At 37.9% G+C, this 19,045-nt stretch overlaps 1 protein-coding gene across 2 annotated transcripts in view; it reads right to left on the minus strand.

Annotated features, from left to right (window-relative positions):
- USH2A (usherin) overlaps positions 1-19,045 on the minus strand; it is a 794,931-nt gene that overhangs the window by 174,429 nt on the left and 601,457 nt on the right. For both annotated transcript variants that reach the window (XM_082428283.1, XM_082428282.1), the window contains exons 51-54: positions 16,146-16,350; positions 11,055-11,252; positions 10,388-10,542; positions 7,403-7,601 (exon numbers count right to left, since the gene is read on the minus strand). In XM_082428283.1, coding sequence (XP_082284409.1) covers positions 7,403-7,601; positions 10,388-10,542; positions 11,055-11,252; positions 16,146-16,350 — 757 coding nt within the window. The remainder of the gene's footprint in view (positions 1-7,402; positions 7,602-10,387; positions 10,543-11,054; positions 11,253-16,145; positions 16,351-19,045) is intronic.

The raw sequence follows: 19,045 nt of genomic DNA on the forward strand, positions 1-19,045 counted from the left end.
GAGGAAAATGACATAGGTAGCTCAAAGCCCAGTGACACTTCCAGTAATATAAAAAATTCATATGGGACTAGGTATTTAAATATTTTCATTTGGAATATGACCACAATTCATGTACTGAGGGACTACAGCATAGCTGTTAGGAGAACAGAGTCTGAGGTTAGACTCTTGGGTCTAATCCTTACCTATCTATTAATTACTACCATGGGCCAGTTTTCTGACCTCTAGGTGCCTCAGTTTCCATATCTCTAAACTGCAGGCATGGGAGTATAGACTGCTAAATTGGACTACAGCTTAACTTGAGGGAAGGCAATAGATGAATCCATTATTTTCTATATTCTCTTTCTTAGGTGTTGTGTTTTTCCTATTGTTAGAGGGTTGGATTACTAGTAGGCTTGGTTCAAATAGTCGGTAAGGAAAGCATGGACTGCCAGGAAGCATAGATGACTTACATGAACTGGATGACCTTTCATATATATATGACTCTGTAAAACTCAATAAAATCAACACATTTCAACTGGAATTTGCTGTCATTTTAAGGAAGCCTCTATTGGTAGTCCTTAAAATGAGATACATATGACATATTAGCAACAGGCAATGGAAAGGGCACAACAATTGAAAACTACTCATGAATTGATCAGGATGAGAAGAAGGAAATAAAGAGATGTCTCCAAGGAACTGTTCTGACTGTAACTTAATCCTAAAGTCAAAGAGTAGAAAGAGAAAAGAAAACATCACTCAACTGCTAAGCATTGAACTAAAAGAGTAAGAATAGTGGGGGTAGAACTGAGAAAGACAAATGCATGGAGAAAAACCAAGTATTTAACATTTCAGTGGAGTGGAGATTACTGTGGCTGCAAATTACCTGAACTTCCCTAAAGGGAATCGTGTTCTCTTATAGAAGAAAGAGGCATACTATAACCAAACTCGTTACAATTACACTTTCAAGTAACATTCCTTTCAAGACTAAATATGTGTTAAAATGGGACCTCAGAAAGTCTGCCTATGGATCATAAAAAGATGACCTGGAAAACAAAACCCATACCTATGTAAGTTACATTGCATGTACTCTATAAAGAACAGCTTGTTTCTAATTTTTAATCTCCAGCTAGTCAGGAAAAGGCTTTCTTGTCCATTACAATTTCAGGTAGCTAGTGCTACCTCAAAGCATTCATCCAGTTTTTCTAAGTATCATCTGTTATTTTCTGAAGGATTATCAAATAGTCCCAACGAATATGTAATTTCACAAGTTCCTCAGTCAACCTGGTTAATAATTAGGTCAAGTGCTGAGAGACCTGAGTTACTTCAAAAAGGTTTTGTTAGGTGGTTACCAAGTATTGTCCACCCTGTGGGCAGGTTACCTGTCCTGGCATCAGTTCACCCAAACTGGATGTTTGCCCTGGCCCACCTGAACCACACATCTAGTCTTGCTGCTGAAAAGAGCTCCCTTTTGCTCCCACCTGCCTAGGATCTCACTAAGTGATTTCCCCCCAGGATCTCACTCCCCCTCACAGTGATCTCTGCTCATGGAGATTCCCAGGAATTTCCAGCACCTACTGGCAACCTTGTCTGTGATGATAGAACTACATCAGGGTTCGATTTTAGATTAATCTCATTCCATGTGAAAATCTGGATGTTCAAAACTGGTACACCAAGACATCATGGAATCACTTTAGAGACATCTAAGGCGATTTAAATTATGATTTGTGTTACAAAATTTGATTGTAAAATATTTCAGGAGCTCACATGCTAGAGTCCCCTTTTCTTGATAGTATCATCCAGCACGACCTCAGCAGTTCCCCATCCTGCTTAGTCAAGCCAATTGCTTGACTCTTTGAGAGGAGCCATCAGCACTGTCCATTTTTGTCTCAAGGCTTTGACATAGGAGTTCAGTTGATGTCTCATATGAATCGGACGTCAAAACATCAAAACTAAGAGGCTCTTGCATTTGCGAATGCCAGTGAAACAACTTCACGGCTTTCAGTTCTGACTACTTGCTACAAGCTTATTTGCATTCTTAATTCTGTATTTGGTGTGAAATTCTAGACCAAAGATTTGGTTCCTCTCCCCAATATAATAGTGATCACATTCATCCCAAGAAGTACTTCCTGAACGAGTTACTTCTTTGGCAGACTCTCTTTCCAAATATATTAACATTAAGACTATTATTAAGATAATCCAAGGAAAGACCCTTGCTTTTGATTTTTGTAACACTATTTTGATAAATATTTTTCTTCCCTGGAGTTTGGTGTCGTACTAGACTGAAGCCTCTTTTACCCTACATTTTCAAGCAGAATTTTCTTCTCTAGAAACAGAATGTGGCATCAGGTGGCAGCAAAGTCTGATGCTCAAATGATCCACAACAAGGACATACATCTCAGAGGAAGGGAGTTGGCTAGAACTGTCATGACTAAACAGAAGTAGTGATTGCCCAGGCAAAGTACCTTGAAATATCTGGGATTCCAGGGGAATTTTTTTTCCCTTTAAATATTGGTGTCTAGGCAGCTGTTGCTTGTTATTCTTTGGCTATAATATTATATATGTAAGAATGGTAAAAGAAAGGAAGAAATAGTGGTTGATGTTGTGCTATTATTTCTGCAAGTATTTAGGCTCAAGGTTTTCCTCGGAAATGAATTCTCCCATCTACTCTCACAGGTCTGATGCTTGGCGGTCAGTGGTCAGGCGGTAGTAGGGGAAAGGCAGCCTAGAGCATCACACATGACAACAGAGGCTCCCAAAGCTGTTCTGAGGACACGAGGGCCATCCCAGTTTTCATCCTATCTGTTTCAGTTAAAGATACACACTACTATATATAAAATAAATAATCAACAAGGACCTACTGTAGAGCACAGGGAACTCTACTCAGTATTCTGTAATAACTTATAAGGGAAAAGAATCTGAAAAAGAATGCATATATGTACATGTATAACTGAATCACTTTGCTGTACACCTGAAACTAACACAGCATTGTAAATCAACTATACTTTAATATAAAATAAAAATTAAATTAAAAAAAAGAATTATACTGCCAATAAATCCAGATTGCCAGAGACCAGGGCTGGCTTCATGGGCACACAAGCTATGCTCTAAGCTGAGTCACCCCAGCTCCCATGCTTAGAAGAGTCCTGTGCTTGAATCAATTCTCATCGTCTTGAAATTCTTAATAATTTTTGAACAAAGGGCCCCATGCTTTCATTTTGCACTGGTTCCCACAAATTGTCACCCATCCTGGCTGAGATTTAGCTGTGTTTGACAATGTGATTTTTATATCCAACCAACATGGAATCTAGTCACTCAGATATTAGTTTACTATTCAACATTTATTCATTCAACAAAGATTTTCAAAAACTTAATATATGTTAGGTTCTGTGATAGATCACAGTATAGGTGACACAGTGGCAAACAGGAAGCTGTTGCCTCTGTCCTTAAAGAGCTTTAACTCCTGGTTGAGGAACAGAGACAAAGAGAAAGGATATTCAATAAAGTATCATAAATACCATGAGAGCCAAGTGTAGCATACGATGGGAGCATATGGTAGAGTTATTTAAATGTAAAATCCTCATGTAAAAATGTCCACATTTTGGGATATTGATGGTCAAACTATGTCCTCTTTTTTTTCAAAAGTGGTAGGTAGTATATCTGTTTCAGTGCAATAATAGTACATTTTCTGCTACAACTAGCCTTGTTAGGATTTATGCTGTTTTATCACAGGAGGTGTTCATGAGCTTCTAACACGATGGGAAAGGAAGGCAAATTATTCTCTCCTTGTTGACTTAATGCTGGTGACTCTTCCCCTTTAAGTGCAATGAAACGATAAGCAACTTTTAATGAATTATTTGGAAAACATTTCCCCCAGAGTTAAGAGACACATAAGCTCTTATCATGTCTGCTGCTAAAGACGACATGATTAATTCATTTTGTTCTCGGTGGCCCCAATTATTTCATTAATCCTTTCCTCCTCTCCTCTACCCCGATGGCTACATTAGGAGGCCCAGGTTTCATACGTGGCAACCCAAGTAAAACAATGCCGTCACTGACATCCCGATTGCTCTGTGCAGGACCGTGGGCATGTTTAGTAATAAATGATATGAAAAGGTCTTTTATTGACAAGCTGCCACGCGCTGTTTGCATTAGCGAATATGAGAAGATGATGGCAGCTCCCCCTTGGTCCCCATGGCATTGGGCTCGGTGAGATAGCAGAAAACGCTTCAGTTTACTTAGAGCATTGATAACACCTCTAAATAATTAACTGAGGACTTCCTGTCTTCAATTACTTAATGCTTTTTTTTTAACATCTTGAGAGGATTATAAGCAATTTATGGATTTCACATGATGAGTGCATTTGCCGCTATTCCCACAAAGCATTTACGGGATCATGTTTCTAAAGCTTTGAGGTAATTAAAAATAAGCATGGAGACAATGCGGCTGATGCTAGGTGCCCACTCTCCCTTCTGTCACTTCTAAGGACCTAGATTCTCAGGCTCCTGGATGACTAGAGCTACGGCTTCATCAGGGTTCGACTGTAACTTAGGGAATGCCAAGGTTTTGGAAATGATGAGAAAAGCAAAACCTTTATCTCCAGGGGGTTCAGGCAGCTCTTGGATCAAATGTTTGAGATGGAATGTGAAATAAATTTGATTATTTTAGTTCATTCCATGAACTCAATAAAATAGTCATTCGCATCATAAAATACTTCCCTACTGAATTTGATCAGTCAGCTAACCATGGAACTGAATTTTCCCTGGCAGATAAAATGTGTGAACACTACACAGATCTTGGGTTTTAGATCCTGTAATGCCAGGCACCATTCCTGTCCCATAGGAACTGCATATTAGGATACTGTACTTGGTAAGGTTTTGTTGAATGAAGGTTTATTTCCTCATTTAACAAAGAAATCGGTCTTTAGGGCTATAGTGCTCAAGTGAAGTATTCTCTAAATCTGTTTAAAATGAATTCTAACAGATTATTTTTTCACTTTATAATCTTACAAAAAATAAAATTAGGTAGAAAAACTTTAAAATGTTTATCCTAATAAAAGAGGAATGCTGCCATTAAGTTATGCATATAAAATCCTCTGACATGAAAATATCCATTAAAAATGATAATAAAAGGAAGAGCTGGTAGAGTGAAGGTATTTAAAGAAAAAGCTTTGCAATTATTTTTTAATTAAGGAGGCTATCAATCCTGTTGGTTTGAACCTCACAATTGAATTTGGTCCGTCGGCACGTAAATTCTGGTTTTCTAAAAAATGCAAACCAGTACAGCTGGTGACAGTTCAAAGCCCATGCTGGTTGAGTAGACACATTCCGTAAGAAGAGAATTCTTTATCCTTGTATCCCAGTTTATTGTGAAACCTTTACTGCTACAAAGTCTTAATGGGCCTTAACTTGGCTTTCAAAACCCTGTAATTAACATTCCATGGCCATCCTCAGTCATTCTTTTGATTTCTCCTACTCCATTCTGTACGGAGTTCTGTTGGTGTATCATTACACAAGCTATTCCTTAACTTGTCAGTAGTACTGGGAGCTTCTTAAGATCAGCAATCTTATTTTGAAGCACTGAATATACTATCTAGAACACAGCAAGCAGGCTACATGTATTTTTTTTTTTTTTTGTAATGAAATGGTATTCTGATTTCCTTATAGATGGAGGCAGTGAACGCCTTGGGGACCCCGAGTAGGCCAGTTTTCACCTTCATCTTTCAAATGTGGATATTAAAAACGTCCCTCACTTATAGGGATGTGATGAGAATCACAGGAGTCAAAATGCAAATGGTTTGTTAAAATTATAAAGCACCGTATACATGTAAGTTTTTTTTTTTATGGAAAATAACATCATTTCAATTGCTTGTGATGATTTTCATTTTTAGTGAACCAGGATCTAAGGAACAAATCTGATCATCTAAATGGATGAGGGCTTTCGCCATCCCCATTATCCTTGGCTTAGCTTGGGATCTTCACATCAGGATCACAATGTGCTAGTCCGCAAATATTCATTAAGCACCGTCTGTAGGCTTATGACACTTTTGGAAAACAGTGGACATCTGTCCACGAGTGCTTGCTTGTGTGTCAGGGAACTGTGGAATTTATTTTTCCACCTGTGTAGCAAGGCCTGTGCCTCCTCTAAGGAAAAATCAGGCATGCTTTTCCAGGCCTTTCTGCACTTCTACGTGAGTTTCGTTATCTCTGGTATCACTGCCCCCTGCAAAGTACAGGGTCTAATGGAAGGAAGGCATTCACTCAGGAGGCCTTGGAGAGAGGCTACTGGCAATTGGGAAAAAGTAAAAGTTTGTAAACTCTTCTCTGTGTTCTCAGAATCTAAACTTACACAACTGTTTGGAATGATTCAGTAGATCTAAATAATGAGCTAATTTACTAAATCTCTTGAAAGATTCTTTTCTGTAAAATGGGGGTAATAATTCTCTCTGCCCCATAGGTTTGTGATGAGGATCAAATTAGATCGTAAATGTCAAGGGCTGAGGACAGTATTTGACACATATTAAATTCACTTATTCCTCATTTATTTAGCACTTACTGACATGTCATGGATTGCTCTAGGTGCTAAAGATACAGTATTGAACAAGGTAGAGACAGTCTCTGCGATCCTGGAGCTTACGTTCCAGTGGAGGGGGACATAAAGAGACAAATAAAAAGCAAACACTGTCAGGCAGTGAAAGGTCTGTGGTGAACATAAAACAAGGTGATGTGATGGTGTATCAGGAAAGCTGATCTAGACTTGGTGAGTCAGAAGATGTTTCCCTTCAGAAGTGACATTCAGACTAAAACATGTTAATTATTATTATAATCATCGCTAGTAATTATCTGACACTATACTATTATACTGTACTATTATTATATTATTAAAGCTAATTATAATACATAATGTTATAATAAGCAACAAAAATAATACAATTACTATTAATTAATGTTACTAATAATAACAACAAATTGTCACAACCAGTCAACTATCAACTATTCTGTGTATTAATTACCCACGCAGTAGACAACTGTTAGCCTCTGGCTGATTTCTCTCCTGCCTTCCAGTACATTCTCGGCTATCCTAGCACCATTATCTATGAGTATATCCTTGGGGAATGAAAATGCATCTTACTGTTTGTCTGAAAAAGAAAAAAAAGAACTTAATACTGATGCAAAAACCCTACACATAATGCATATCAAAGCCAACTATAAATTATTTCTGAAGTTATCTGCTGTTGTGGCTTACTGCTGCCAGTGTGGGCTCTTCTATTAGCATGGATAAGTGGGACCTGACCATATGTCAAGAGAACACGTCCTTCTGAAGTGACCTCATATATCAAACGCACACCCCTGGGAGGCTTTGCCCCCCTAACCACAATGACAGACTCTTCCGGTACGTTTTCCTCTTTTTTTTTTTTTTTTTTCACCTGTGACCGTATGCTGCCGCCTGTCAGCAGTGTCAGTGTAGATGAGACCTTTCCCAACCTGCCTGAGCTGGTACTCTTTAATGACGCCGTTTGGCTTAGGAGGGACATCCCAGCTCACATGCAGAGTCTCCGCACTGGGGGCCGCGACTCTCGGCGGAGGGATGCTTTGTGGAACTCCTTGGGTTGTAGCTGCAACGACCTGAAAACACAGGAATTAAACAGCAATTTCTTGGAATAGTACACTAGGTATTCTGATCAATGAGAATGTCACTTTTGCTTTAAAATGTTGTTGTCTGGCCTGGCATATCATTAGCAGGGCTTGGAGAAGCAGTCCCTCTTTTTTAAAATTCTTTCTCTCGCATCCTATTCAAACAATGAAATCTGACCTTGAATATATCCTATAAGTCTTTGACTACCATTTATCACCACGGGTTCAACAACAATTTTGATGGCAGACTGCAGCTCTCCGTTTAAACAAGTAAAAGCTGGCTGGCAGACTGTCTTACTAGAGAACTCTTGATAACTCTCTTCCATATGGCCCATCGGTGTCTTTGCATTTTAACAGCCTGATTTTGTACATTTTAAGCACCAGTAAATTTGGAGCAAAACCCACATCTGAACTTGCCTGCATATAATACACTTTGAACAGTATAAATGGGCAGCCTTTTCTGTACTCTTCCTATGATACCCAGGATGACTTTATAGTGTCTGTACCAATGTTCTAGAAAGAGAACCAAGTGAGAAGAAAAAAAGAATCAACCAGTGATTTACTCAATATTGTCAAAATATATTTTTGGGCGAAAATTGGCTGCCTTTGTTTTCTCACAGAATGAAGTCTGATTTCACTTTTTCACCAATTGTTTTGGCATCTGGTAGGCAGGAGCTCCGCTATGCAAAAAGCACGGAATGGCTCTAGGACCGTTTGGACCCTAACTTTTGATTGGGCCAATCAGCTGCCTTCTGTCTAGTTGGTGGGGCACTCAGAGATGCTTCTGGGGTCTACTGAATAAAAAGCAGCTCACATGAGCTGCGGCTGATGCGTGTGACTGAACGTGTTATTTGGATGCTTCTTGCACAGTGTGTGAAGATGCTGTGCTTCTCAAGTTTAAACCATATGAAAACTGGGTCTCCTCTGACTAGCTTGGCATCTGTGAAATGGCTCTTTCCTTATTTTACTCCGAACTTGTTTGATTGTTTCCTCCATTTTTCACTTAGTAGCATCCCCAAGGGGGCTGGTCATCTGTGGTCTTCGGTTTTTGTCTCTCTCTATTCTCCTTACATGACCACACTCAAACTCCTTGCTTCAACTTCCCTCATAGATCTTTCCAGAAAATTTCAGTCACTTCTTAATCCACCTTCTGACTAGACATTTTCACTTAAAGTGCCAAATAATATTTTCTTCCACCATTCTGCTATCTGCTCCTCCTCTTGAATATATTTTTTCAAAGCTTTAAAAATGTTAATCTTGGGACTTCCGTGGTGGCGCAGTGGTTGAGAATCTGCCTGCTAATGCAGGGGACACGGGTTCGAGCCCTGGTCTGGGAGGATCCCACATGCCGCGGAGCAGCTGGGCCCGTGAGCCACAACTACTGAGCCTGCGCGTCTGGAGCCTGTGCTCCGCAACAAGAGAGGCCGCGATAGTGAGAGGCCAGCGCACTGCGATGAAGAGTGGCCCCCGCTTGCCGCAACTAGAGAAAGCCCTCGCACAGAAACAGAGACCCAACACAGCCAAAAATAAATAAAAATAAATAAATAAATTAATTTTAAAAAATGTTAATCTTATTCTTTACTTTTAACTGTTCCTTTTTTTTTTGAAATTGAAGTATAGTTGATCTGCAATCTTGTGTTAGTGTCAGGCGTACAGCAATATGATTCAGTTATACATACATATATATATATCTATTATTTTCCAGATTCTTTTACGTTATAGATTATTATAAGATATTGAGCACAGTTCCCTGTGCTGTACAGTAGGTCCTTGTTGTTTATCTATTTTACTATATAGTAGTGTGTATATGTTAATCCCAAACTCCTATTTTATCCCTCCTCCCCACTTTCCCCTTTGGTAACCATAAATTTGTTTTCTATGTCTGTGAGCCTATTTCTGTTTTGTAAATAAGTTCCTTTGTATCCTTTTTTTTTTTTTTTAGATTCCACATATAAGTGAGATCATATGATATTTGTCTTTCTCTGTCTGGCTTATTTCACTTAGTATGATAATCTCTAGGTCCATCTGTGTTGCTGCAAATGGCATTATTTAATTCTTTTTTATGGCTGAGTAATATTCCATTATATATATATATATATATATATATATATATATATATATATATATATATATATATATTCCTCTTTTGTTTTTTGATTTGCTTGCAGAATGGCACCATGACCAACAAATTGGTCAAGCCAGATATCCTGAAAATACCCATAATACTTTCCTTTTATTCCTCTACATACAGCTGACTACTGAGTCCAGTAGTTTTTGTGCCCTGGTATCTGTTGTATCTTTCTGATATTCTTCATCTGACCCCTGCTGCCTGAATTCAGATCTTCATTATTTCTTGTAAAGGCTGTTGCAGAAGCCTTGGAACTATTTCATTTTCTACGTCAGGCTCCTTTGTCCTTTTCTCTGTTCTTCAAGAGCAGGCTATTTTTGCTGAAATGATATTTAAATAGAATTTCTAAGTTTTTAAACTGAGAAATGGCTTGGGAACTATTATGGATTTATAGAAGACCACCTAAAAAGAGTTGGTGGAGGAAAAGTGGATTAAGTGGATAATACTCGTTCAAGTTTTTGCTTTTGATGAATGAAACATTGAAATTTGAATAAATTTTCCTTCTGGTGATCTCTCCTTTCAGGAGGAAGTGTTGGTACTCAGTTGAGAAACCATATGGACTCCCTACTTTATTGGCATTACCACCTGGACCTTCATATAGTCTTAACACTGGATAATTCTGTCCAGAGTTTAGGCAAACTCCTCTTACCTTGCTGCTGGTGGCACAGCCAGCAACCGTGCAAGCTTTCAGCTGGTATGAATATTCCATAAAAGGTTGAATTCCTTTCGTATCAGAGAAGCTCAACGATGTTCCTCGAAAACGTTCAATTCCATCTCGGAGAAGAATGTAGTAAATAATAGGACCTAAAAGAGGCAGAGAAAGGCCTGAATTTGAGTGTCAGACTCTTTTAACTGTTTGCAAACAAATCAGATGGCTTAGAGTTCTGAAGAAATGGGATAATATAGCATTATTTAATTTTAAATTGCTATTATTTTGCTATGTTCAAGCAGTTCTTAATTACACTCACTCTTATGGAGGAGGTGGATTCTTGACATAAATAATCAGTCAGTTGTTTCTTTCCCCTCACTATCAAACATTTACTCTCAAAACTATTCTGTCTTCCCATAACATGCTTTGCTTATTTGAAAGCAGCTCAGACATATGTTAGGATTCAAGGAAAATAATTTTTGGCTAAAAATTTGTGAGGGCTATTTCACAAAATGAATGACTGGTTGACACATACCTGAAGTTTCCTTTATCAGCAAATACTTTTTAGTGGTTAGATGCATGCCAATTAAATGTAGACTACACTAATTTCAATTTCCTTATGGATTTACAGGATTATGTTATTTGAATTTTAAAAATAGCTTAATACCATTTGATTGTATAGGCTTCTTCCAGTTGAGCACTATTACATCATCAAGATGATCCATTTTGGTCCACCTGGGGGCACTCACTCCCTCAGGTACATCTTCTTTTGTTGTGGCCCTAACAGCCTTGCTGAATCCTCGCCCATAGCTATTCCACGCAGAAATCCTATATTCGTATGTCATGTAGGGCTCCAGGTTCACATCTGGAAAGACAGAAAATCGGACAGCGGGGTTTTTAAAAATTTTTATTTTCTTACCATCATATCGAAAATAAATATCAAAACCTTAAACATTTAAAAATAAATGCTCAATGCACTAATCCTAATGTATGTAAATCAAGCTCTAAGATCTTTACTTTCTGAGTCATAAAAAATATTACAAGTGCTTATTAGATGCAGAGATATGAAATTGCACAGAACAGAATTCACCTATTTGAATAGAGAAATATGGATACATTAAAGAAATGATTGAAAAATAAAAGCGCTAGACTAATGTACGTTAGGTGTTAATGCTTCTCAAGTTCATGATCTCTTTACTTCTGTATGAGGCAGGTTTGGCAAGATTCTTTTATAGTTTTATTATTATAAATTTTACCAATTATTACGTTGTCAATATTACTTAAATTATTACATGAATTATAATGTAGTTGTTATGAGATACAGGACTTGGAATTTAGCTTATCATAGTACAATTTTAATGAAAAAAATGAATTCACACTCCACTATATGTACCATGTATAGTGTACTATATATACTTCCTTCATCTTCTACCAAACCAGAACTGAAACCAAAACCAAAAACAACCAATCTCATTAAAACAACAAAACCAACCTGCTGAGATTTTTGGCCTAGCAAAACTTTTATTAGATAATCATCCACGTGATTCAACGGTGTCCCAAACAACTTAGTTCAGTTTTGAGCTTTAATAACTTCGGAAGTACAAATGCTACAAATTTACCAAAACATTCCTTGAAAGTGTAATTATTTAAATCTGCTTTCCGCTTATTTAATTCTGTGAATTTTGAAGATCTACATATGTATTTTTGTGTGGCAGTTTCCAGATGATCAGCAGACAGGGGGATCAGAAGAGGTCCTCCTTGACTGTCTGGCCGCCTGCTCTATCTCCATTGGATGCAGCATTAATTCTCGTTCCATCCACTTGGGTTATTTGACCACATTCTCCTTACATGCAACTCATTACAATAAAGCCTGCCCTGCCTCTTTTATAGAATTAGTATGAAAATAAAATGCAATAAGTTATGCTGCAGAACTTCATAAAATGTAAATTGCTATACAAATGTATTTCCGTCTTCATTTTTTCCAGTAAGAGGGTATTTGCTGCTTTGTACCTGTGATGACCACCAGTGGGTCCCCAGATACCCCTTCTGTCCTGGTCAGAGACCTCTTGGCCAGAGTCTACATTTCCCAGTTTTCTTTGCAGTCTGGTGTAGTCACATGACTGATCTCAACAATGGAAGGAGTGTGGAAGCGACATGGGTAATTTGTGCATCACTTTCTGAAGAGGAAATCACTTGCCTTCTGTTAGCATTCTTACCCCTTCTGATGGGCTGGAACTAAGGGTGTTGTAACAACTCAGGCTGTACCACTTGGAAGCATGAAGAGAAATCCAGATCCTGAATGACCTTGTGGGGCTGAGCTGCCCAGACCATCCGTCCACTCACCCACAGATGGTAACTACATTTTTGAACCTCTTGCTATAGCAGATTAAACAATTCACTGCGAATAACTGTTATTGTGTAGCCTTCAAGCCCATGTTGCCATTTCTAATTTCAGTTGTGGCAACTGTCCACACTTTATTCCTGTTCTTTCCTCCACTGTATTTCATTCTTCTCCTTTTTGACTCTCTCAAGTCTTAGCCTTACTTCTATATTTTCCTGTGAGGCCTGATCTTTCAAAGATGTTCCCAGCCCATAAAAGCATTCTTTTTGCTTTACACATAAGGAATCACTTGTTGAAATTTTACCTTTCCTCAATCATCTCTCTCATTTCTCAGAGCTCTTTTTTTCTTTGCCAGAATTTCCAACTAGTCTTCTTCTTTTATTTTTAACTTGTTATCTCAAAATCATTTTACATGTTAACATGGGGCTAATATTCTGCTAAATGAGGGTGTTGGGTTTTGGGGCGGTATGTTTGCTCAATATTTACTTGTTAATTGCTGAAAGGTCCCATACATATTTGTCTCCAATCATTTTTTTAGCTAACAGAGCAATCCTTCCAAAAATGTGTATATAATTGTGTCATTCCATTGCTTAAAAAGCTTCACTAACTATCCATTCATTGCGGTATAAAGGTAAACTCTTTAGTGTGGCCTAAAAGGCCTTCATAATCTGACCTCCGCTCTTTGGCCTCCTCTCCATTGCTTTCTCTGTCTTATATGTGCTACATCCGTATCAAGATACTTGCTTTTCAGATCTGCTGGGCTTCCTCCTGCTTCGTGCACTTTGCATGTGCTGCTCTCTCTGCCTGGCCTACCTCCCCTTAAACTGATAGGCTCTAACTTGTCCTTCAGTTCTTTCTTTGGGCACAGTATCCTTCTTGAAGTCTTTCCAGTCTGGGTTAGGTGTCCTTGCAATACTCTTCCAAAGCATCCTACGCTTGCCTCTATCATAGAACTTACCTGCACATCGTTTCTCATATTAGAGGTAATTATGTATTAATTTCCCTATCTCTTCATATTAGCTTCAAATCCTGATGGAATTTCCTACTAGTTTTCAAGTTATTGGTCCTCATATACTGACTGGTTATTAGTAAGGATTTAATAAATATTTTTGATAAATAAATGATTGTAAGAACAAATGAATTTTGGTCGGCACTGGTGGTTGTAGCTTTTAATTGTCAATGTCTAAAAATGGTTGACTTTTCGTCTAAATTGGTCTCAGTGGAATTTGTTTGAGCACCATTTGAGTGCTTAATTTTTTTTCATGAAAAGTAAAATTTTGTTATTTTTCATATTCAATTTATAGTGTTTTCTGGTAGGCAAACCGATCGGAAATATGGATGTTAAAAGCCCCTGCAATATTATATCAGTAGGTAGAAACAGCTATTCTCTTCTGGAGAGGTCTACTGCAAATATGTCTTAAAAACCCTTCAAAATCTGGACCTTGATTACCAAGGGCAGATAAAAGCAGAGAACTGTCTTAGAAGAAAACCAAGCAATTTTAAAATGAGGGTTCATGACTTAAATCTGTAACTAGGAGTGGGAAGAGATTAGTGGTCCAACTGTTTTCTATCTGGAGGCTTTTCCTACCTAAAGGCATTCCAATAAATATTTTTTTGTTCGCTTACAGTGTGCTAAATCTAAAAATAAGGTAAAATTAAACAGGGATGTTCTATGCACGTGGATACTTCAATCTGGTAGGAGAGATGAGACAAGTGTCCCGATGCCTATGACACATACATGGTAGAAGTGGAGAATGACATGACCGTGCGTCACAGGAGCACAGAGGAGAGAGGGGGCTGGCCTTGGGAAGCCTAAACTGAGAACGTGAAATCTGACCTTGGCCTTGAGTGTGATGGTTAAGAAGAACATTTCAGGTGGAAGGAACTGCTTGAGGGAGGTTTGGAGCACTCCGAAAGGACCCCTATACCATGTGGTGTCCACTACATCTGCAGCTCCTAAAGATGACATGATTTGAACCTGACTATTACCACACAAGTTACTTTTACAGATCTGACCCTCAGTTTGCTCATCTGTGAAATGAGCATACTTACCTGATTGCTTTATGGGTAAATTAAGATAAGGTTTAAAAATGTTTAGCACAAAGGGGGAGTGGCAGAGGGAGGGACTGGGAGTTTGGCTTTAGCAGATTGAAACCATTATATATAGGATGGATAAACAACAAGGTCCTACTGTATAGCACAGGGAACTATATCCAATCGCCTGTGATAAACCATAATGGAAAAGAATATTAAGAAATGAATGTATAGATGTATAACTGAATCACTTTTCTGTAAGCAGAAATTAACACAACATTGTAAATCAACTGTACTTAAAAAAAGAAAACTGTCTAGTACAACACTGGAACTAAATAATACTCAGTAAACTTTATCTCTATTCCTTCCTTCCCTTCCTAATCTACTCCCTCTCATCCCAGTATCCTGCTTTACTGTTTTCCTCCTCAAGGTTTGCCATTATCACCCACCATTGGCTGGGTAAGGCAGAATGATGAGTCATGATGGAATACAGTGGTTTTATTGTTTATTTGACCTCAGCTGGCTTGAATTATGTCACTTAAATGTATTCCATTTGACTAAACAATAGGTGTGTGTACACACACAGTTACACACGCACATCTAATTTTTCAAAAAACAGAAACTTAAGCAGGGACTTAAGTAAATGGATGAATAATAAAAATTTAATAGATGGCAGAACTATTTTGGAGATGATCCTAAAATTTACAGCACCTTTCACCTGACTCAGCCAAGCCTAAGAATCACTATTTTGGACTAATGCAGTAGGGCTAAGATGGGGCTTGGAAATTACTATTTTCAATAACCATGAAGGTTCTTGTTCCCAAGATGATGGCCATCTTGGGGAAACCCCAGGCTGCAGGAGAGCACAGTCTCTGGCCCCAGACCCAAGATCAGGAAAGGGATACTGACGTCACTGAGCAGTCTGTCTCCTCCTTGGAATGATGCTGCCAGGTCATAGTGACCAGATGGGTTTCTACCTCTTTTCTGCTTGGAAGAATAACAACATTCATTCATGGCACTTATTGAAAGCCTGCATTCCAACTTTTGAGAAAGAAAATCAGGCTCATTGCAAATTAACTGGATATACCATAAAAGGTCACGTAACTAATTTATTTCCCTGTTCTTCATTCTTTACAGGCTTACTTTAAAATAGAGTACATCCTTGTTTAAAGTTCGACTCTGAAAAACTTTAAACTACTAACTTTGACCAGATCCAGATTGTGCCTTTAACTACCTGGTAACTATCTGGCTCATAAGTATGATGGAATGAATTGATATGAGGTGAAGGAGGGAGTTGAGGTCAGAGTGAAGGAAATCTGCGTTTTCAGCAGCTTTTCGCCCCCCCCCTTCTAAGCCACGGGCAGATGGCTCCCTTTCTGTTACCTGTGAAGGAGAGTGTGCTTACACTTCCCATATGAACAGGTTCTTCAGCAGATGAGCACATTTCTTCGACTGATTCCTTCCCGATGGAATTGTGAGATCCTCTTATCACAGTACAAATGTGGCTGGTAAAGTTGAAGTCACACCTGCCACAGTGCGCTGTGGCTTCCGTAGACACCGGGCAGACGGTCCTGCAGACTTTGTTTTCCTAAGTCAAGCGGTAGAGGTGGGGCGGGGGGAAGGGAATTGAAAACATTCATTTAGACATGTGTGGCGTAGGTTTTTACAACTCTCAAATGAAATGTTCTTGTGCTTAGTTCATGAATGAACACCTCAAAATTCATAAAAAGAAATGAGGGCAGTCTGTATACTAGAAAGAGCAGTTACTTCGAAATGACACAGATCTGGATTCAAAATCCAGTTTTACAGCTTATTGGTGTTGTGACCTTGAACGAGTCTCTTATCCACTCAAAGCCTCAGCTTCTTTCGTCAAAGAATAGAAATTCAATTTACTATGCGGGTTTTTTTTTTTTTTTTTTTTTTTTTTTTTTTTGATGACTTGGATTTTTAATGAATATGGGGAAATTTAAAGGAAAGGGGAACAATAACAAATGATCTAGAAAAATGTAAAACATATTGGTGCTTATCTCTGTATGGTGGGGGTAATCTTGTGTGTGGTTTTTTTTTTTTTTTTTTTTTTTCACACACACACACTGTATTTTATTTTTACAAGAGATAAATAGACTGACACCAAGCATTGTACATGGATGACCACAACAAAAGCAACAATGATTGCAATTACCAAACATGAAACACACTCATACTATGCGGGTTTTTTTGAATGACTCAAATGAGATAACGTAAATGCCTTACACTTAGTAGATATGCTATAAATAATAACAGGAGTCGTTATTTTATTACTGTTACTTTGACACTTTCCTAATGGAGTTTTAGACAAAATAAAGAATGTGAAATTTGAGAATCTGCACTTCTTGTGCTCTTGGCAAATTTGGACTAATAAGAAGTATTCTGCATCCAAGTTTTAGAAAATTTAAATATTTCATGAACTGTCATTATAATCATTATTATTTATATTTATAAACTTTTTCTCTGGTGAATCTCTGGACATTTTATAGCTATTGATAAGTACTAGTAGGCTCTAATCTCAGAAAATGAAATACTTCACCATCCCAAATTACAGGAGATATAAATAAGGCAATATTCTTATAAGGCAAAGCTCTACTTCATCTTCCCTTTATATAGGTAACATAACTTATTTAAAATCATTTTTGTTATTTAAAAGTGATCTACATTCAATCTGTCTCTTTACCTAAAATAAGTTAAATTATTTTCCCAACGATCATCAAAATAAAGCTGCTTCAGAAAAATATAGTTGGATTTCCATTTAAATATGGTGAATCGAACATGTGCATTTATCTTCATTTCCTCTTAAAGCCCAACCAAATGACAATAAAGGAATATGGCAAGTCCAAGGAAACAGGAAGGGAAGTAACACACGTTTTTGGAAGCTGGGAAGTGGATGGATGTGGCAGAGACAAGGCTATGTGCCCAGGAGTGCCCATTTTTGCCTTTTCTCCCCTGGAACGCTAGATTTTCAAGTCCGGCTACAATAGGAAAAGTCATGTGACTAGAAATGTCTGTGTGACTGTGTACAGAAGAGATGCATTCTGCATCCAGGGAAGACACATACATGTGCAATCATCCACTCTCTCCCTTTTTCCACTGTGAAGCCCCACGAGATGGAAGCGACTTGGGTTCCTGAGATGTTGCATGGAGGAGATCTGCCAGTCTCACACTGGACTGTCACATGAAAGGTTTAAAAAAATTCATTCTGTTGACCCATTCCATACATGAGTATGTCTGTTTTTACCTCAGCATAGTCCAGTGTATTCTAGCAAAAACACAAATTAGTACTTTGAAGTTGTCTTAACAACAATAACAAAACCCTGAAGTATGTAGCATTGGCTTAGGGTTAAGCAGGCCGTGGCAAAGAAATACGTACTGGGCTTTGGGAAGCTGAGGAGGTCTGTTGTGCTATGGCTAAATATTCTGCAAACTCTGCCCTGGGATAACTGTCAAAGCAAGCCAAGTGTTCCTGAGCTCACCACTCTGGGAAGACGTCATAGCTTAGAACATGAGCAGTATGTGTGCTGTTAGAGCTGCATTTGGCCAAGTATTAGAAAAATGAGAAAAACTTAGAAAATAATTGGTGAAACTAAAAAAAAAAAAAAAAAAAATAGAGATGGTCCACTGGAAGATATAAGCCAGGAGCCAGAGTGGGAAAGCTAAACACAATTCTGCATATTGCATAGTAAGAACCCCAGTCTTCTTTGCTACTGGATACTCCATATGGCAGCCAGGCATGTATGCCATCCCGATGTAGGATGGAGTATTAAGGATACTTCTTTAAGTATGAAAATAGTACCAATCTTAAACCATAATGGAAAAGAATATGTAAAAGAATATATATATATATGTAACTGAATCACTTTGCTGTACAGCAGAAATTAATACAACATTGTAAATCAACTATACTTCAATAAAATAAATTTAAAAAACTAAAATTTTATAGGCAAAAAATAGTACCAAACAAATGAGACAATTCAAAGAATAAAGCAAACAATTAAAAAAAGCAACAATGGAATGAATATTTCCAGAATGATTTAAAAAGAGACGTTCCATGAATGAAACAAGAGTAGAATGACATAAGTAATAATCAGCAAACAAGAAAGAGCACTTAAAAACTAAAAAATAATATGATAGCTAAAAATACCCTACAACAAATCAATAGAAAGGTGGAAAGATATAGTTAAGGCAATATCTCATCATATTGAAAAAGATGAGGAGTTAATCAATAGGCAAGAAACAAGAAGAAAAAATTA

The sequence above is a fragment of the Balaenoptera physalus genome, assembly GCF_965194825.1.
Source record: "Balaenoptera physalus genome assembly, chromosome: 1".
NCBI classification, from domain to species: Eukaryota; Metazoa; Chordata; class Mammalia; order Artiodactyla; family Balaenopteridae; genus Balaenoptera; species Balaenoptera physalus.